Raw genomic sequence first — 21,875 nt, 5'->3', positions numbered from 1 at the left:
TGACAGCTAGCACGCTAATGTTAGCTAGCAAGAGGTTTTTGCTAGTCAGGTCATAATGAGTACATTATTGAAAGCTAACCTAGCGAGCTAGCGCTAAATGCCATGGCAAACAAGGTAGGAATTAAGCTAGCTTGTTATGCTAGCAAAGACTTGGCTAACTGACATTGGCAAGAGTATGGCGTAATGTTAGTTACAGCGTGGTGAGGGTGAAATAAATTATTTCTTCAACATCTCGCTAGCTTCCTGTATATCTAGCTAGTTGTAGCCAAAGGACTTCCTACAAAATCTAGTTAGCTAGCTAGCAACATTAGCAAAGCTAGCTAGTTGCACAGTCACATTGGCTACCTGGCAACATTAAATCAAGTTCTAGAGGCACTGGAAACGCAATTCGAGCTAGCCCACCAGGGCCAGCCAGCCCACCAGGGTCAGCGCACCAGGGCCAGCCAGCCAGCCCACCAGGGCCAGCCAGCCAGCCCACCAGGGCCAGCCAGCCAGCTCACCAGGGCCAGCCCACCAGGGCCAGCCAGCTAGCCGGCCCTCCAGGGCCAGCTAGCCAGCCCTCCAGGGCCAGCCAGCCAGCCCACCAGGGTCAGCCAGCCCACCAGGGCCAGCCAGCCAGCCAGCCCGCCCAGCCAGCCCGCCCCACCAGGCCCAGCCAGCCAGCCCCACCAGGCCCACCAGGCCCAGCCAGCCAGCCCCACCAGGCCCAGCCAGCCAGCCCCACCAGGCCCAGCCAGCCAGCCCCACCAGGCCCAGCCAGCCCACCAGGGCCAGCCTGCCAGCCCACCAGGGCCAGCCTGCCGGCCCCACCAGGGCCAGCCAGCCAGCCCACCACGGCCAGTCCAACCTGGGTTGACTTTAAAGTTCCAAAGGAACCGAGGCTTTAGAGTGGAGAAGTGTGCAGACCTCTAATAGAGGTCTAAGATGTGACCTCAGCAGGTTGACTCTGTTTAGATGCACTCTGCTAGCCAGATAACTAGTCTGGGCAAACTGCAGCAAGCGCCCTTATTTACTCAAAGATCTACTTTCCCACCATAGGGAAATGCATGACCGCCGCACACAGCAGGCAGGAACACAGACAACAAACATAGTGTGTAGTGCTTCCAGCTGAATGGCTGCAGCCAGGTGCTTTCCTTTGCTGGCTACATGCCCAGCTGTCAGGCAGGCCAGTAACATCTGTTGAGAACCCCTGGGGTTGAAATCATGCCGTGGCCGCCTTATACATTTCACAATTCTCATTGAGTCATCCTCAATTGTTGTTTCCCTTTAAATTTTGGTTTGTCAAATGTTGTGATATTGAGAAGTGACACTTTTTCGTCAATGTTATCTAATCTATTGATGTGCCCTGCTCTATGGATGAATGAATACTGTACTGTGAAAACAATGTAAGCTACAGACAAGACTAGACTATAATTTAGGTTAGGCTAAAGACTAGACTAGCGTTTAGGTTAGGCTAAAGACTAGACTAGCGTTTAGGTTAGGCTAAAGACTAGACTAGCGTTTAGGTTAGGCTAAAGACTAGACTAGCGTTTAGGTTAGGCTAAAGACTAGACTAGCGTTTAGGTTAGGCTAAAGACTAGACTAGCGTTTAGGTTAGGCTAAAGACTAGACTAGCGTTTAGGTTAGGCTAAAGACTAGACTAGCGTTTAGGTTAGGCTAAAGACTAGACTAGCGTTTAGGTTAGGCTAAAGACTAGACTAGCGTTTAGGTTAGGCTAAAGACCAGACTAGCGTTTAGGTTAGGCTAAAGACCAGACTAGCGTTTAGGTTAGGCTAAAGACCAGACTAGCGTTTAGGTTAGGTTAAAGACTAGACTAGCGTTTAGGTTAGGCTAAAGACTAGACTAGCGTTTAGGTTAGGCTAAAGACTAGACTAGCGTTTAGGTTAGGCTAAAGACCAGACTAGCGTTTAGGTTAGGCTAAAGACTAGACTAGCGTTTAGGTTAGGCTAAAGACTAGACTAGCATTTAGGTTAGGCTAAAGACTAGACTATCGTTTAGGTTAGGCTAAAGACCAGACTTGGTATCCTCTGGCATTGGAAATGGACAGTCCTGTCCCTCTGCAGTTTGGCAAGAAGATGTTCTTCAACAGAAATGGGCTGAGAGCAGAGCAGAGGACAGTGTGAAAGTTGATGGCGTTTGTCAGCCAAACTGCTGAGAAATGACGGGGACAGTCCTGAAAGTGTAACTGAGTCCAAATCACATTATAAATACTAGACGTGTGTAGTAGTTTGGCTGGAAGGACTCAGGGCCTTGTAAACAGTTTGGCTGGAAGGACTCAGGGCCTTGTAAACAGTTTGGCTGGAAGGACTCAGGGCCTTGTGAACAGTTTGGCTGGAAGGACTCAGGGCCTTGTGAACAGAAGGGCTGTGGTCCCACTGTGGAATCCTCCTGTTTCTGCTCTGTTTGTCCTAGTGAATAGCTTCTTTGATCACAGAGAGAGATTTGACTTAACCACCGCCTTTATTTTTTTTACAGCCAGTCTGTTTCTCTCTCCGCTAATCTCATCTCTCTCTCCCGGCTCGCTCGTCCCTCGTGGGTTGTGTGCTAGTGATGCTCGGGTGAGATGTTTGTTTACCCGCCCGCAATTATCAATAACCATCCACAACCGCCTTCCTGTGATAGTGACAATCTGTTGTCCGCATCCGACCCGAGCCTGTTAGTATGTTCTGTACTGTTCTGGCCCTCCCTTCTATAACATTAGAACAAATCTTCATAGTATTGGGTTTATTATGGATCCCCATTAGTTCCTGCCAAGGCAGCAGCTACTCTTCCTGGGAGTTTATTATGGATCCCCATTAGTTCCTGTCGAGGCAGCAGCTACTCTTCCTGGGAGTTTATTATGGATCCCCATTAGTTCCTGTCAAGGCAGCAGCTACTCTTCCTGGGGGTTTATTATGGATCCCCATTAGTTCCTGTCAAGGCAGCAGCTACTCTTCCTGGGGGTTTATTATGGATCCCCATTAGTTCCTGCCAAGGCAGCAGCTACTCTTCCTGGGAGTTTATTATGGATCCCCATTAGTTCCTGTCGAGGCAGCAGCTACTCTTCCTGGGGGTTTATTATGGATCCCCATTAGTTCCTGTCGAGGCAGCAGCTACTCTTCCTGGGGTTTATTATGGATCCCCATTAGTTCCTGTCGAGGCAGCAGCTACTCTTCCTGGGGTTTATTATGGATCCCCATTAGTTCCTGTCAAGGCAGCAGCTACTCTTCCTGGGGGTTTATTATGGATCCCCATTAGTTCCTGCCAAGGCAGCAGCTACTCTTCCTGGGAGTTTATTATGGATCCCCATTAGTTCCTGTCGAGGCAGCAGCTACTCTTCCTGGGGTTTATTATGGATCCCCGTTAGTTCCTGCCAAGGCAGCAGCTACTCTTCCTGGGGTTTATTATGGATCCCCATTAGTTCCTGCCAAGGCAGCAGCTACTCTTCCTGGGGTTTATTATGGATCCCCATTAGTTCCTGTCAAGGCAGCAGCTACTCTTCCTGGGAGTTTATTATGGATCCCCATTAGTTCCTGTCGAGGCAGCAGCTACTCTTCCTGGGGGTTTATTATGGATCCCCATTAGTTCCTGTCAAGGCAGCAGCTACTCTTCCTGGGGGTTTATTATGGATCCCCATTAGTTCCTGTCGAGGCAGCAGCTACTCTTCCTTGTGTCTGGCAAAATTAAGGCAGTTATACAATTTTAAAAACGTTCAGAACAGATTTCACAACAGATTAACTGTGTTCCCTCATGCCACTACTGTATTACTAGGTTTTAACTCCAACCCTGTTCCTGGAGAGATACCCTCCTGGAGGTTTTAACTCCAACCCTGTTCCTGGAGAGCTACCCTCCTGTCGGATTTAACTCCAACCCTGTTCCTGGAGAGCTACCCTCCTGGAGGTTTTAACTCCAACCCTGTTCCTGGAGAGATACCCTCCTGGAGGTTTTAACTCCAACCCTGTTCCTGGAGAGCTACCCTCCTGTCGGATTTAACTCCAACCCTGTTCCTGGAGAGATACCCTCCTGTAGGTTTTAACTCCAACTCTCTCTCCAGGAACAGGGTTGGAGAGCCCTGGTGTAAACCTACAGGAGGGTATCTCTCCAGGAACAGGGTTGGAGTTAAAACCTACAGGAGGGTATCTCTCCAGGAACAGGGTTGACGAGCCCTGCTCTATTATGTACTATCTATTGCTAAGAACCACGACATCGGCGTAGTGTACAGGATGAGCAGGCAGAGTGATGGTCCTGCCACAGAAGGGTAGTTTTACTACTGCCAAACCATGTCTGTTTGGTGAGGACAGACGGAGAGAGACAGTCTGTCCACATCATGCTATTTTTAGCCTTGCTAACGGTCCCCTTGGGAACCAGCTGTAATTTTGGGTTTTGTGTTGGTTCACACGCATTGTTGAAAATGCTCTTACATAAACAGCATGGCTAAATGTGTGTGTGTGTGTGTGTGTGTGTGTGTGTGTGTGTGTGTGTGTGGTGCCATGGGAAAGTATTCAGACCCCTTGACTTTTTCCACATTTTGTTAGGTTACAGCCTCATTTAAAAAAAAAAAAAAGTCTCATCAAGCTACACGCAATACCCCACGATGATAACGCAAATAAACAGGTTTTTAATTTATTAAAATTAAAAACCGAAATATCCCGTTTACAGAACAGTAGAAACAGTAGAAACAGTAGAAACGTTTGGAAAGTTTGGAAAGTTTGGACACCTCATTCAAGGATTGTTACTATTTTCTACATTGTAGAATAATAGTGGAGACATCAAAACTATGAAATAACACACATTGAATCATGTAGTAATCAAAAAAAGTGTTAAACAAATCAAAATATATTTGGTATTTGAGATTCTTCAATGTAGCCACCCTTTACCTTGATGACAGCTTTGCACACTCTTGATATCCTGAAGCCACTCGTGTTGTCTTGGCTATTTATGAAATTTTTTAACCTTTTATTTAAACTAGGCAAGTCAGTTAAGAACAAATTCTTATTTTCAATGACGGCCTAAGAACAGTGGGTTAACTGCCTTGTTCAGGGGCAGAACGACAGATTTTTACCTTGTCAGCTCGGGGAGTCCAACGCTCTAACGCTCTAACCACTAGGCTACCTGCCGCCCTGTGTGCTTAGGTTCATTGTCCTGTTGGAAGGTGAACCCCAGTCTGAGGTCCTGAGTGCTCTGGGGCAGGTTTTTTTAAATTGTATTTTATATTTCTTCATCAAGGATCTCTCTGTACTTTGCTCCGTTCATCTTTGCCTCGATCCTGACTAGTCTCCCAGTCCCCACAGCATGATGCTGCCACCACCACGCTTCCCTGTAGAGATGGTGCCAGGTTTCCTCCGGATGTGACGGTTGGCATTCAGGCCAAACAGTTCAATCTTAATTTTATCAGACCAGAGTATCTTGATTCTCATGGTCAGAGTCTTTAAATGCCTTTTGGCAAACTCCAAGAGGGCTGTTATGTGCCTTTTACTGAGGAGTGGCTTCCGTCTGGCCACTCTACCATAAAGGCCTGATTGGTGGAGTGCTGCAGAGATGGTTGTCCTTCTGGAAGGTTCTCCCATCTCCACAGAGGAACTCTAGAGCTCTGTCAGAGTGACCATCGGGTTCTTGGTCACCTCCCTGACCAAGGCCCTTCTCCCCGATTGCTCAGTTTGGCCGGGTGGCCAGCTCTAGGAAGAGTCTTAGTGGTTCCAAACTTCTTCTATTTAAGAATGATGGAGGCCACTGTGTTCTCGGGAACCTTCAATGCTGCAGACATTTTTTGGTACCCTTCCCCAGATCTGTGCCTCGACACAATCCTGTCTCAGAGCTCTACATTCAACTCCTTTGACCTCATGGCTTGGTTTTTGCTCTGACATGCACTGTCAACTGTGGGACCTTATATAGACAGGTGTGTCCCTTTCCAAATCATGTCCAATCAATTGAATTCATCACAGCTGGACTCCAATCAAGTTGTTGAAACATCTCAAGGATGATCAATGGAAACAGGATGCACCTGAGCTTAATTTCAAGTCTCATAGCGAAGGGTCTGAATACTTATTTACATAAGGTATTTCAGTTTATTTTTTTGCCCCCCAAATATTGAACCCGTTTTTACTTTGTCATTATGGTGTAGCGTGAAAGCGGTTTGAATACTTTCTCAATGCACTGTATAGGGCCCTATGTGTCAGATATACACACCACACACACAGAGAAAGAGATGTAGATACCTTAACTACCTGTGTGTGTGTCTGGCGTTTCTAAGATTTGAAGATATTGGGGGCTTAGCCCAAAGCCTGTAGGCTTTCCTTCCCCTGGGAAAAAAAAATAAAATGTAAAAAAAAAATGAATTTGGTACACTTTGAGATGAACACTGAGAGATTAGAACACTGAGAGATTAGAACACTGAGAGATTAGAACACTGAGAGATTATAAGAGATTAGTACACAGAGATTAGAAGAGATTAGAACACTGAGAGATTATAAGAGATTAGAACACTAAGAGATTAGAACACAGAGATTAGAACACTGAGATTATAAGAGATTAGAACACTGAGATTATAAGAGATTAGAACACTGAGATTATAAGAGATTATAAGAGATTAGAACACTGAGAGATTAGAACCCTGAGAGATTAGAACCCTGAGAGATTAGAACCCTGAGAGATTAGACCCTGAGAGATTAGAACCCTGAGAGATTAGAACCCTGAGAGATCAGAACCCTGAGAGATCAGAACCCTGAGAGATTAGAACCCTGAGAGATTAGAACACTGAGATTATAAGAGATTATAAGAGATTAGAACACTGAGAGATTAGAACACTGAGAGATTAGAACCCTGAGAGATTAGAACCCTGAGAGATTAGAACCCTGAGAGATTAGAACCCTGAGAGATTAGAACCCTGAGAGATTAGAACCCTGAGAGATTAGAACCCTGAGAGATTAGAACCCTGAGAGATCTATCTATCTAGACTCTACACTCTGGAGGACATACTGTACATCTACAGAGTATTGCCAAAAATCTCCATACAACTCAACAGGCTCTGACCTGTCTGAGACAAACTGATTAAAGAACCCCACACTACCGAAGCGCTCTTTCGTGTGCACTTTGACGCTCGTTCTCTCCTTCACTTCCTCGCTCTCTCTACTCTTTTTCTGTCCCACAAATGTTATGAAATAATTTCATCCCAAACTGCTCGCATGTGTAAAACAAACTTTGTTCTATTTTAGACGCGCTGCAAGTCCTGCCTCTCCCGTCCACTCATTGGTTTTTAGGAGAATAATAAAGCCACGTGGGTGTTTTGAAAGATAAACCGAGGTCCAGTCCGTAATAATGACGATGATGATGATGATGATGATGATGATGGAAACTCCTGTGAGACTGAAAACCATCTAAAGAAGAGGTGTCCAAGTCATTCCACGGAGAGCAGGGTTTTCCTTTAATTAGTGACCTAGACAACCAGGTGAGGGAGGTTCTTTACTAATTAGTGACTTTCTTAAATAATCAAGTATAAAGGTTGGAGCGAAAAACCACCCTCACTCTCAACCCTCTGTGGAATGAGTTGGACACCTGGTCTAAAGGTTTAGGGCTCAATCCCCAAGGCCTAGTGACACCACTGGGGTGTGTGTGTGTGTGTGTGTGTGTGTGTGTGTGTGTGTGTGTGTGTGTGTGTGTGTGTGTGTGTGTGTGTGTGTGTGTGTGTGTGTGTGTGTGTGTGTGTGTGTGTGTGTGTGTGTGTGTGTGTGTGTGTGTGTGTGTGTGTGTGTGTGTTCTCCAGGTGTCTGTATGGCTGGCAGGGGCAGTACTGTGATCAGTGTATTCCTCACCCTGGCTGTGTGTGTGTGTGTCTGTATGGCTGGCAGGGGCAGTACTGTGATCAGTGTATTCCTCACCCTGGCTGTGTGTGTGTGTGTGTGTGTGTGTGTGTTCTCCAGGTGTCTGTATGGCTGGCAGGGGCAGTACTGTGATCAGTGTATTCCTCATCCTGGCTGTGTCCAGGGGACCTGTGTTGAACCATGGCAGTGTCTGTGTGATATCCACTGGGGAGGACATCTCTGTGACAAAGGTAGACTTTATTCCTATGCTGTCTCTTGTTCATACACCTCCCTTCCTCAGGCGTAGGCGGCCCTGTGTTATAGTGTCCCTCATAGTTACTCATAATGCCACCATTACCCATAGTGCCACAATTACTCATAATGCCACCATTACTCACAGTGCCACCTTTACTCACAGTGCCACCTTTACTCACAGTGCCACCTTTACTCACAGTGCCACCATTACTCATAGTGCCACCATTACTCATAATGCCACCATTACTCACAGTGCCACCTTTACTCATAGTGCCACCATTACTCATAGTTACGCATAATGCCACCATTACTCATAGTGCCACCATTACTCATAGTGCCACCGTTACTCATAGTGCCACGTTACTCATAGTGCCACGTTACTCATAGTGCCACGTTACTCATAGTGCCACGTTACTCATAGTGCCACCATTACTCATAGTTACTCATAGTGCCACCGTTACTCATAGTGCCACCATTACTCATAGTTACTCATAGTGCCACCATTACCCATAGTGCCACCATTACTCATAGTGCCACCATTACCCATAGTGCCACCATTACCCATGGTGCCACCATTACTCATAATGTCACCATTACTCATAGTGCCACCATTACTCATAGTTACTCATAATGCCACCATTACCCATAGTGCCACCATTACTCATAGTGCCACCATTACTGATGTGCCACCATTACTGATAGTGCCACCATTACTGATAGTGCCACCATTACACATAGTACCACCATTACTCACAGTGCCACCATTACTCATAGTGCCACCATTACTCATAGTGCCACCATTACTCATAGTTACTCATAATGCCACCATTACCCATAGTGCCACCATTACTCATAGTGCCACCATTACTCATAGTGCCAGCATTACTCATAGTGCCACCATTACTCATAGTTACTCATAATGCCACCATTACCCATGGTGCCACCGTTACTCATAGTGCCACCATTACACATAGTGTCACCATTACTCATAGTTACTCATAATGCAACCATTACCCATGGTGCCACCATTACTCATTGTGCCACCATTACTCATTGTGCCACCATTACTCATAGTGCCACCATTACTCATAGTGCCACCATTACTGATAGTGCCACCATTACTGATAGTGCCACCATTACTCATAGTGCCACCATTACTCATAGTGCCACCGTTACTCATAGTTACTCGTAATGCCACCATTACCCATGGTGCCACCATTACTCATAGTGCCACCATTTCTCAAAGTGCCACCATTACTCATAGTTACTCATAGTGCCACCATTACTCATAGTGCCACCATTACTCATAGTTACTCATAATGCCACCATTACTTATAGTGCCACCATTACTTATAGTGCCACCATTACTCATAGTGCCACCATTACTCATTACTCTCTCTCCTCCCCCTCTCTCGCTCTCTCTCTCTCTCTCTCTCTCTCTTCCCCCTCTCTCTCTCTTCTCTCCTCCCCCCTCGCTCTCGCTCTCTCTCTCTCTCTCTCCTCCCCCCTTCTCTCAGATCTGAACTTCTGTGGGACCAAACAGCCCTGTCTGAATGGAGGAACCTGCAGCAACACAGGACCTGACAAATACCAGTGTTCCTGCGTTGAGGGCTACTCTGGAGTCACCTGTCAGAGGGGTAGGGAGTCACCTGTCAGAGGGGTAGGGAGTCACCTGTCAGAGGGGTAGGGAGTCACCTGTCAGAGGGGTAGGGAGTCACCTGTCAGAGGGGTAGGGAGTCACCTGTCAGAGGGGTAGGGAGTCACCTGTCAGAGGGGTAGGGAGTCACCTGTCAGAGGGGTAGGGAGTCACCTGTCAGAGGGGTAGGGAGTCACCTGTCAGAGGGGTAGGGAGTCACCTGTCAGAGGGGTAGGGAGTCACCTGTCAGAGGGGTAGGGAGTCACCTGTCAGAGGGGTAGGGAGTCACCTGTCAGAGGGGTAGGGAGTCACCTGTCAGAGGGGTAGGGAGTCACCTGTCAGAGGGGTAGGGAGTCACCTGTCAGAGGGGTAGGGAGTCACCTGTCAGAGGGGTAGGGAGTCACCTGTCAGAGGGGTAGGGAGTCACCTGTCAGAGGGGTAGGGAGTCACCTGTCAGAGGGGTAGGGAGTCACCTGTCAGAGGGGTAGGGAGTCACCTGTCAGAGGGGTAGGGAGTCACTGTGTTGAGGGGTAGGGAGTGGGTCGTCATGGTTATCTGTCTCCTCAGTAAATGGGTGGGTCGTCATGGTTATCTGTCTCCTCAGTAAATGGGTGTGTCGTCATGGTTATCTGTCTCCTCAGTAAATGGGTGGGTCGTCATGGTTATCTGTCTCCTCAGTAAATGGGTGTGTCGTCATGGTTATCTGTCTCCTCAGTAAATGGGTGGGTCGTCATGGTTATCTGTCTCCTCAGTAAATGGGTGGGTCGTCATGGTTATCTGTCTCCTCAGTAAATGGGTGGGTCGTCATGGTTATCTGTCTCCTCAGTAAATGGTGGGTCGTCATGGTTATCTGTCTCCTCAGTAAATGGGTGTGTCGTCATGGTTATCTGTCTCCTCAGTAAATGGGTGGGTCGTCATGGTTATCTGTCTCCTCAGTAAATGGGTGGGTCGTCATGGTTATCTGTCTCCTCAGTAAATGGGTGGGTCGTCATGGTTATCTGTCTCCTCAGTAAATGGGTGGGTCGTCATGGTTATCTGTCTCCTCAGTAAATGGGTGGGTCGTCATGGTTATCTGTCTCCTCAGTAAATGGGTGGGTCGTCATGGTTATCTGTCTCCTCAGTAAATGGGTGGGTCGTCATGGTTATCTGTCTCCTCAGTAAATGGGTGTGTCGTCATGGTTATCTGTCTCCTCAGTAAATGGGTGTGTCGTCATGGTTATCTGTCTCCTCAGTAAATGGGTGGGTCGTCATGGTTATCTGTCTCCTCAGTAAATGGGTGTGTCGTCATGGTTATCTGTCTCCTCAGTAAATGGGTGGGTCGTCATGGTTATCTGTCTCCTCAGTAAATGGGTGGGTCGTGGGGTTATCTGTCTCCTCAGTAAATGGGTGGGTCGTCATGGTTATCTGTCTCCTCAGTAAATGGGTGGGTCGTCATGGTTATCTGTCTCCTCAGTAAATGGGTGGGTCGTGGGGTTATGTTGATGCTTAGGGCTGCTGGATGACAGGAAAACACAGAGCACACTCATTAATTCATTTAACCTTTAATTAACAAGTCAAGTCAGTTAAGAACAAATTCTTATTTACAATGACGGCCAAACCCGGACGACCCTGTGCCAATTGTGCGCCGCCCTATGCTTGCTTGCTTGTTTTCATTGCTTTACTGGGGGACGCTTAGCAGATGAAAATGTCTACATGTTATTGATGTTAGTGCAGGGTGAGCTGCACACAGTGGACTTCCTACTAGGACCCACCACCTCAATGCTAACAGCATAAATCTGGTTCAGAGACACATATTGCTACATACAACAGCTGTAGGATTAGCAGAGGCATGGAGGGCCGTTAGAGGGGTTAATTACATTGTCTACCAACGCTCCTGGTATAATGTACATTTGCTAAAGCATTATGATGACACAATGGTAGGGATTCAGGGGTGTACTGATTGGCTGAGTGGATTCAGGGGGTGTAGGGGGGTGTACTGATTGGCTGAGTGGATTCAGGGGGTGTAGGGGGTGTACTGATTGGCTGAGTGGATTCAGGGGGTGTAGGGGGGTGTACTGATTGGCTGAGTGGATTCAGGGGGTGTAGGGGGTGTACTGATTGGCTGAGCGGATTCAGGGGGTGTAGGGGGGTGTACTGATTGGCTGAGCATATTCAGGGGGCGTCGGGGGGTTTACAAGGGTCCTCTCAGCTCCCAGGTCCTCTCAGCTCCCAGGTCCTCTCAGCTCCCAGGTCCTCTCTGCTCCCAGGTCCTCTCTGCTCCCAGGTCCTCTCTGCTCCCAGGTCCTCTCTGCTCCCAGGTCCTCTCTGCTCCCAGGTCCTCTCAGCTCCCAGGTCCTCTCAGCTCCCATTGGCCAATCAGTCTCTCCCAGCATGTGTCTGTAACCCTGTGTTTCCTCCCCTCCACAGCAGAGCATGCGTGTCTGTCCAACCCCTGTTCTAATGGAGGGAGCTGTGTAGAGGACACTCAGGGTTATGGGTGTGTATGTGGAGCGGGCTGGAGCGGACCCTCCTGTAATATCAGTAAGTCTGTATATACACACACACACACACACACACACACACACACACACACACACACACACACACACACACACACACACACACACACACACACACACACATTCATGGAGTGCCCTGTGTGTATCTCTCCTGTCTGCTAGATGTTGATGAGTGCTCTCCTAACCCCTGTAATCATGGTGGGACCTGCCAGGACCTGGTTCATGGTTATAAGTGTCACTGTCCGCCTCAGTGGACCGGCAAGACCTGTCGCATAGGTGAGACACACATTATTCTTTCTCTTCTCTCCCCCTCTCTGCCTCCTCCCTCCTGTCTCCTCCCTCCTGTCTCCTCTCCCTGTCTCCTCTCCCTGTCTCCTCTCATGTCTCCTCTCATGTCTCCTCTCCCTGTCTCCTCTCATGTCTCCTCTCCCTGTCTCCTCTCCCTGTCTCCTCTCCCTGTCTCCTCTCCCTGTCTCCTCTCCCTGTCTCCTCTCCCTGTCTCCTCTCCCTGTCTCCTCTCCCTGTCTCCTCTCCCTGTCTCCTCTCCCTGTCTCCTCTCCCTGTCTCCTCTCCTGTCTCCTCTCCCTGTCTCCTCTCCCTGTCTCCTCTCATGTCTCCTCTCCCTGTCTCCTCTCCCTGTCTCCTCTCCCTGTCTCCTCTCCCTGTCTCCTCCCTCCTGTCTCCTCTCCCTGTCTCCTCTCCCTGTCTCCTCTCCCTGTCTCCTCTCCCTGTCTCCTCTCCCTGTCTCCTCTCCCTGTCTCCTCTCCCTGTCTCCTCCCTCTCTGCCTCCTCCCTCCTGTCTCCTCCCTCCTGTCTCCTCTCCCTGTCTCCTCTCCCTGTCTCCTCTCCCTGTCTCCTCTCCCTGTCTCCTCTCCCTGTCTCCTCTCCCTGTCTCCTCTCCCTGTCTCCTCTCCCTGTCTCCTCTCCCTGTCTCCTCTCCCTGTCTCCTCTCTGTCTCCTCCCTGTCTCCTCTCCCTGTCTCCTCTCCCTGTCTCCTCTCCCTGTCTCCTCTCCCTGTCTCCTCCCTCCTGTCTCCTCTCCCTGTCTCCTCTCCCTGTCTCCTCTCCCTGTCTCCTCTCCCTGTCTCCTCTCCCTGTCTCCTCTCCCTGTCTCCTCTCCCTGTCTCCTCTCCCTGTCTCCTCTCCCTGTCTCCTCTCCCTGTCTCCTCTCCCTGTCTCCTCTCCCTGTCTCCTCTCCCTGTCTCCTCTCCCTGTCTCCTCTCCCTGTCTCCTCCCTCCTGTCTCCTCTCCCTGTCTCCTCCCTCCTGTCTCCTCTCCCTGTCTCCTCCCTCCTGTCTCCTCTCCCCTGTCTCCTCGCTTTGTCTCCTCTTTCTCTGTCTCCTCTCCCTGTCTCCTCTCCCTGTCTCCTCCCTGTCTCCTCTCTGTCTCCTATCCTTGTCTCCTCTATCCTTGTCTCCTCTCTTCCTCTTCCTCTTCTTTCTACTCCACTTCAACCTAGTTTTCTCAGTTGGATTTCTCTATTGCCTTTCTTCACTGGTGTCTTTCACTTTAACGTAGTACTTCATGAACATTTGAGCGCAGGAAGTGGACTCATAATGAATTATTTGTGCCCGTCTTCACTCTGACCATGCCCTGTTATTAATCCGCCTCCTCTCCAGATGCCAACGAATGCGACAGCAAGCCCTGTGTCAACGCCAACTCCTGCCGCAACCTGATTGGTGGATACTTCTGCGAGTGTGTCGCTGGTTGGACGGGGCTGAACTGTGACATCAGTGAGTAGAACTAAGACGGTTTCTGTTGCAGCTGTGGCGTTGTAGAACACCTGTCTCCGTCAGGACAGTGTAATGCTTAACTTCCCAATAGTGTCAGAGTTAGAAATGTACATGATCCTTCACTATGCGTCCCAAATAGCACCCTTATCCCTTTATAGGGCACTACATAAGGACTAGGGTTCATAGGGTAGTAGGGCGCTACATAAGGACTAGGGTTCACAGGGTAGTAGGACACTGCATAAGGACTAGGGTTCACAGGGTAGTAGAACACTGCATAAGGACTAGGGTTCACAGGGTAGTAGGGCTCTACATAAGGACTAGGGTCACAGGGTTGTAGGACACTACATAAGGACTAGGGTTCACAGGGTAGTAGGACACTACATAAGGACTAGGGCCTACAGGGTTGTAGGACACTACATAAGGACTAGGGTTCACAGGGTTGTAGGACACTACATAAGGGCTAGGGTTTACAGGGTTGTAGGACACTACATAAGGACTAGGGTTCACAGGGTTGTAGGACACTACATAAGGACTAGGGCCTACAGGGTTGTAGGACACTACATAAGGACTAGGGTCCACAGGGTAGTAGGGCACTACATAAGGACTAGGGTTCACAGGGTAGTAGGACACTACATAAGGACTAGGGTCCACAGGGTAGTAGTACACTACATAAGGACTAGGGCCTACAGGGTTGTAGGACACTACATAAGGACTAGGGTTCACAGGGTTGTAGGACACTACATAAGGACTAGGGTTCACAGGGTAGTAGGGCTCTACATAAGGACTAGGACCTACAGGGTTGTAGGACACTACATAAGGACGTAGGGCCTACAGGGTTGTAGGACACTACTTAAGGACTAGGGTTCACAGGGTAGTAGGACACTGCATAAGGACTAGGATTCAGGGGGTAGTAGGTCACTACATAAGGACTAGGGTTCACAGGGTAGTAGGACACTACATAAGGACTAGGGTTCACAGGGTAGTAGGACACTACATAAGGACTAGGGTTCACAGGGTTGTAGGGCACTACATAAGGACTAGGGTCTACAGGGTAGTAGGACACTACATAAGGACTAGGGTTCACAGGGTAGTAGGACACTACATAAGGACTAGGGCCTACAGGGTAGTAGGACACTACATAAGGACTAGGGTTCACAGGGTTGTAGGTCACTACATAAGGATTAGGGCCTACAGGGCTGTAGGACACTACATAAGGACTAGGGCCTACAGGGCTGTAGGACACTACATAAGGACTAGGGCCTACAGGGTAGTAGTACACTACATAAGGACTAGGGTTCACAAGGTTGTAGGACACTACATAAGGACTAGGGTTCACAGGGTTGTAGAACACTACATAAGGACTAGGGTTCACAGGGTTGTAGGACACTACATAAGGAATGGGGTCCACAGGGTATTAGGACACTACATAAGGACTAGGGTTCACAGGGTAGTAGAACACTGCATAAGGACTAGGGTTCACAGGGTAGTAGGGCTCTACATAAGGACTAGGGTTCACAGGGTTGTAGGACACTACATAAGGACTAGGGTTCACAAGGTTGTAGGACACTACATAAGGACTAGGGCCTACAGGGCTGTAGGACACTACATAAGGACTAGGGTCACAGGGTTGTAGGACACTACATAAGGACTACGGTTCACAGGGTTGTAGGACACTACATAAGGACTAGGTTTCACAGGGTTGTAGGACACTACATAAGGACTTGGGCCTACAGGGTTGTAGGACACTACATAAGGACGTAGGGCCTACAGGGTTGTAGGACACTACTTAAGGACTAGGGTTCACAGGGTAGTAGGACACTGCATAAGGACTAGGATTCAGGGGGTAGTAGGTCACTACATAAGGACTAGGGTTCACAGGGTAGTAGGACACTACATAAGGACTAGGGTTCACAGGGTTGTAGGACACTACATAAGGACTAGGGTTCACAGGGTAGTAGGGCACTACATAAGGACTAGGGTCTACAGGGTAGTAGGACACTACATAAGGACTAGGGTTCACAGGGTAGTAGAACACTACATAAGGACTAGGGTCACAGGGTAGTAGGACACTACATAAGGAATGGGGTTCACAGGGTAGTAGGACACTACATAAGGACTCAAGTTCACAGGGTTGTAGGACACTACATAAGGACTAGGGCCTACAGGGTTGTAGGACAATACATAAGGACTAGGGCCTACAGGGTTGTAGGACACTACATAAGGACTAGGGTTCACAGGGTAGTAGGACACTACATAAGGACTAGGGCCTACAGGGTAGTAGGACACTACATAAGGACTAGGGTTCACAGGGTTGTAGGTCACTACATAAGGACTAGGGCCTACAGGGCTGTAGGACACTACATAAGGACTAGGGCCTACAGGGCTGTAGGACACTACATAAGGGCTAGGGCCTACAGGGTAGTAGTACACTACATAAGGATTAGGGCCTACAGGGCTGTAGGACACTACATAAGGACTAGGGCCTACAGGGCTGTAGGACACTACATAATGACTAGGGCCTACAGGGTAGTAGTACACTACATAAGGACTAGGGTTCACAAGGTTGTAGGACACTACATAAGGACTAGGGTTCACAGGGTTGTAGGACACTACATAAGGAATGGGGTCCACAGGGTAGTAGGACACTACATAAGGACTAGGGTTCACAGGGTAGTAGAACACTACATAAGGACTTGGCCCTACAGGGTTGTAGGACACTACATAAGGACGTAGGGCCTACAGGGTTGTAGTACACTACTTAAGGACTAGGGTTCACAGGGTAGTAGGACACTGCATAAGGACTAGGGTTCACAGGGTAGTAGGGCTCTACATAAGGACTAGGGTTCACAGGGTTGTAGGACACTACATAAGGACTAGGGTTCACAAGGTTGTAGGACATTACATAAGGACTAGGGCCTACAGGGCTGTAGGACACTACATAAGGACTAGGGTCACAGGGTTGTAGGACACTACATAAGGACTAGGGTTCACAGGGTTGTAGGACACTACATAAGGACTAGGGTTCACAGGGTTGTAGGACACTACATAAGGACTTGGGCCTACAGGGTTGTAGGACAATACATAAGGACGTAGGGCCTACAGGGTTGTAGGACACTACTTAAGGACTAGGGTTCACAGGGTAGTAGGACACTGCATAAGGACTAGGATTCAGGGGGTAGTAGGTCACTACATAAGGACTAGGGTTCACAGGGTAGTAGGACACTACATAAGGACTAGGGTTCACAGGGTTGTAGGACACTACATAAGGACTAGGGTCACAGGGTAGTAGGACACTACATAAGGAATGGGGTTCACAGGGTAGTAGGACACTACATAAGGACTCAAGTTCACAGGGTTGTAGGACACTACATAAGGACTAGGGCCTACAGGGTTGTAGGACAATACATAAGGACTAGGGCCTACAGGGTTGTAGGACACTACATAAGGACTAGGGTTCACAGGGTAGTAGGACACTACATAAGGACTAGGGCCTACAGGGTAGTAGGACACTACATAAGGACTAGGGCCTACAGGGTAGTAGTACACTACATAAGGACTAGGGTTCACAAGGTTGTAGGACACTACATAAGGACTAGGGTTCACAGGGTTGTAGGACACTACATAAGGACTAGGGTTCACAGGGTTGTAGGACACTACATAAGTACTAGGGCCTACAGGGCTGTAGGACACTACATAAGGACTAGGGCCTACAGGGCTGTAGGACACTACATAAGGACTAGGGCCTACAGGGTAGTAGTACACTACATAAGGACTAGGGTTCACAAGGTTGTAGGACACTACATAAGGACTAGGGTTCACAGGGTTGTAGGACACTACATAAGGACTAGGGTTCACAGGGTTGTAGGACACTACATAAGGACTAGGGTTCATAGGGTTGTAGGACACTACATCAGGACTAGGGTTCACAGAGTAGTAGAACACTGCATAAGGACTAGGGTTCACAGGGTAGTAGGGCTCTACATAAGGACTAGGGTCACAGGGTTCACAGGGTTGTAGGACACTACATAAGGACTAGGGTTCACAGAGTAGTAGGACACTACATAAGGAATGGGGTGATTATTTTTTGGAGGGTGCACTTTCTTTTACGGAGGGTGAACAAATTTGTGACTGTATTATCACAGACAAAGTTGATTATCTTGTTTAATACATGCTGGTAGATAACACCTGATACATCATCTTTGTTTTCCTGTGTATCTTGATTATCTTGTTTAATACATGCTAGTAGATAACACCTGATACATCATCTTTGTTTTCCTGTGTATGTTGATTATCTTGTTTAATACATGCTGGTAGATAACACCTGATACATCATCTTTGTTTTCCTGTGTATCTTGATTATCTTGTTTAATACATGCTGGTAGATAACACCTGATACATCATCTTTGTTTTCCTGTGTAGATCTCAATGACTGCAAGGACCAGTGCCGACACGGTGGAACCTGCAGGGTATGTTTTTTTTCTCCCTCTCTGCATCTCTAGATCTCTCTCAATTCATTTACAATCCAAGGGGCTTTATTGACATGGGAAACATATGTTAACGTGGCCAAAGCAAGTGAAGTAGATAATAAACAAAAAAAATTAAATGAACAATAAAAATGTACAGTAAAATTTACACTCACAGAAGATTCAAAAGAATAAAGACATTTCAAATGTCATATTATGTCTATATGCAGTGTTGTAAAGATGTGCAAATAGTTAAAGTACAAAAGGGAAAATAAATAAACATAAATATGGGTTGTATTTACAATGGTGTTTGTTCTTCACTGGTTGACCTTTTCTTGAGACAACAGGTCACACATCTTGTTGCTGTGATGGATCACTGTGGTATTTCACCCAGTAGATATGGGAGTTCATCTTGCTGCTGTGATGGATCACTGTGGTATTTCACCCAGTAGATATGGGAGTTCATCTTTCTGCTGTGATGGATCACTGTGGTATTTCACCCAGTAGATATGGGAGTTTATCTTTCTGCTGTGATGGATCACTGTGGTATTTCACCCAGTAGATATGGGAGTTCATCTTGTTGCTGTGATGGATCACTGTGGTATTTCACCCAGTAGATATGGGAGTTTATCTTGCTGCTGTGATGGATCACTGTGGTATTTCACCCAGTAGATATGGGAGTTCATCTTGCTGCTGTGATGGATCACTGTGGTATTTCACCCAGTAGATATGGGAGTTTATCTTGTTGCTGTGATGGATCACTGTGGTATTTCACCCAGTAGATATGGGAGTTTATCTTGTTGCTGTGATGGATCACTGTGGTATTTCACCCAGTAGATATGGGAGTTCAACAACATTGGGTTTGTTTTCATATTCTTTGTGGATCTGTCAGACAGTAACGTCCCAGCAGTAACACCAGACAGTAACGTCCCAGCAGTAACACCACACCAGACAGTAACGCCCCAGCAGTAACACCACACCAGACAGTAACGCCCCAGCAGTAACACCAGACAGCTGTTACATTGCACAACCTTCAATGTTATGTCATAATTATGTAAAATACTGGCTCCTTGCTGCACTCGCGTAACAGGTAGTCAGCCTGCCAGGCAGTCTTCTCGTGGATTGCAATTTAATCGGCCATAATTGGCCATGCCGATTAATCGGTCGACCTCTAGTCAGGCATTCTACCACTGTGTCTCTCTCTGTTTAGGGACAAATAGCATTCTAGTTTGCTCTGTTTTTTGTTAATTCTTTCCAATGTGTCAAGTAATTATCTTTTGGTTTTCTCATGATTTGGTTGGGTCTAATTGCATTGCTGTCCTGGGGCTCTGTGGGGTCTATTTGTGTTTGTGAACAGAGCCCCAGGACCAGCTTGCTTAGGGGACTCTTCTCCAGGTTCATCTCTCTGTAGGTGATGGAAGGTTTGTTATGGAAGGTTTGGGAATCGACATGAATGACATGAATCTGTCTGTGATATCAGACACGTGTTTATGTTTAGTTTCTCTTTTATCCTGGTTTCTTTTCCTTCCACAAACTAATTTACAGCTTTAAAAAAAATAAAGCATTTTTTTTCAGTGGAAGCTGGAACACCCTGTTGAGTTGTAAAGTTGTTCTAGACTCCCTCAATGAAATGAAGAATGAAGAACGGAGACAGTGGGTTGGAGAGGGGAGGGAGGGAGGGAGAGGCAGGCAGGACGAAGAGGGTGAGAGGGGGAGTCATTGGGTTCAGTGGGGTTGGTAACTAAGGAAAGTGGAGAGGGAGAGGGAGTAAGAGGTGGAAGGGTATAGAGATTGAGAGGAGAGAGAATTCCATGACCACACTAGATTAAAATACCATAAACATTATTGTGTTGAGTGTGAGCCAGAAAAATGTGATTGTTGAAAGTATCTGTGATTCTGTTTCTCAAACTGTTATTGTCCTGTCTTCTACCACCACCCTGTTCTCTTGTTATTGTCCTGTCTCCACCACCCTGTTCTCTTGTTATTGTCCTGTCTCCACCACCCTGTTCTCTTGTTATTGTCCTGTCTCCACCACCCTGTTCTCTTGTTATTGTCCTGTCTTCTACCACCACCCTGTTCTCTTGTTATTGTCCTGTCTCCACCACCCTATTCTCTTGTTATTGTCCTGTCTCCACCACCCTGTTCTCTTGTTATTGTCCTGTCTTCTACCACCACCCTGTTCTCTTGTTATTGTCCTGTCTCCACCACCCTGTTCTCTTGTTATTGTCCTGTCTCCACCACCCTATTCTCTTGTTATTGTCCTGTCTCCACCACCCTGTTCTCTTGTTATTGTCCTGTCTCCACCACCCTGTTCTCTTGTTATTGTCCTGTCTCCACCACCCTGTTCTCTTGTTATTGTCCTGTCTCCACCACCCTGTTCTCTTGTTATTGTCCTGTCTCCACCACCCTATTCTCTTGTTATTGTCCTGTCTTCCACCACCCTGTTCTCTTGTTATTGTCCTGTCTTCTACCACCACCCTGTTCTCTTGTTATTGTCCTGTCTTCTACCACCACCCTGTTCTCTTGTTATTGTCCTGTCTCCACCACCCTGTTCTCTTGTTATTGTCCTGTCTCCACCACCCTGTTCTCTTGTTATTGTCCTGTCTCCACCACCCTGTTCTCTTGTTATTGTCCTGTCTCCACCACCCTATTCTCTTGTTATTGTCCTGTCTCCACCACCCTGTTCTCTTGTTATTGTCCTGTCTCCACCACCCTGTTCTCTTGTTATTGTCCTGTCTTCTACCACCACCCTGTTCTCTTGTTATTGTCCTGTCCTCCACCCTCTCTTCTCCCGGGTCTAACAGTAATTATGCTGGACCCTGTGTGAGTAGTGGTTACCATCCATTCTCTTGTCTCTCTTTATGAAGTCCTTATGTGACCTATAGGATCCTTTGGGGCTGATCTGGAGCCTAACGTGGTCCCCCTAAACATCACGTTTAACCTGTTGGGGATAGGGGGCAGTATTTACACGGCCGGATAAAAACGTACCCGATTTAATCTGGTTACTACTCCTGCCCAGAAACTAGAATATGCATATAATTATTAGTTTTGGATAGAAAACACCCTAAAGTTTCTAAAACTGTTTGAATGGTGTCTGTGAGTATAACAGAACTCATATGGCAGGCCAAAACCTGAGAAGATTCTGACCAGGAAGTGGCCTGTCTGACAAGTTGTTGTTAATCTTGGCTCTTTTTATTGAAGAGTGAGGATCTTTGCTGTAACGTGAAACTTCCTACGGCTCCCATAGGCTCTCAGAACCCGGGAAAAAGCTGAATGACGTAATTCAAGGCCCAGGCTGAAACACACTAGCGCATTTGGCAAGTGCTCTATCAGAGGGCCTTTAGACTGAGGCTCGTGCATGAGGGGATAGCATGCTTTTACTTTCTCTCTCGTTGAATGTAAACAGGCTTTGCCGGTCGGAATATTATCGCTTTTTTACGAGAAAAGTGGCATAAAAATTGATTTTAAACAGCGGTTGACATGCTTCGAAGTACGGTAATGGAATATTTAGAATTT

General features: G+C 47.5%; 1 protein-coding gene across 1 annotated transcript in view; it reads left to right on the top strand.

Moving 5' to 3' along the window:
* The window catches only part of LOC123732495 (protein jagged-1b-like), a gene marked incomplete at both ends in the record, with an annotated part of 106,400 nt that overhangs the window by 14,880 nt on the left and 69,645 nt on the right, over positions 1–21,875 (top strand). The window contains 6 exon segments of the mRNA XM_045711687.1: positions 7,896–8,026; positions 9,548–9,667; positions 12,073–12,186; positions 12,327–12,440; positions 13,783–13,896; positions 18,316–18,362. Of these exon segments, the coding sequence (XP_045567643.1) occupies positions 7,896–8,026; positions 9,548–9,667; positions 12,073–12,186; positions 12,327–12,440; positions 13,783–13,896; positions 18,316–18,362 (640 nt within the window).

The sequence above is a fragment of the Salmo salar genome, unplaced genomic scaffold (genome assembly GCF_905237065.1).
Source record: "Salmo salar unplaced genomic scaffold, Ssal_v3.1, whole genome shotgun sequence".
NCBI lineage: Eukaryota > Metazoa > Chordata > Actinopteri > Salmoniformes > Salmonidae > Salmo > Salmo salar.
This window is presented reverse-complemented; position numbering and strand designations above follow the sequence as displayed.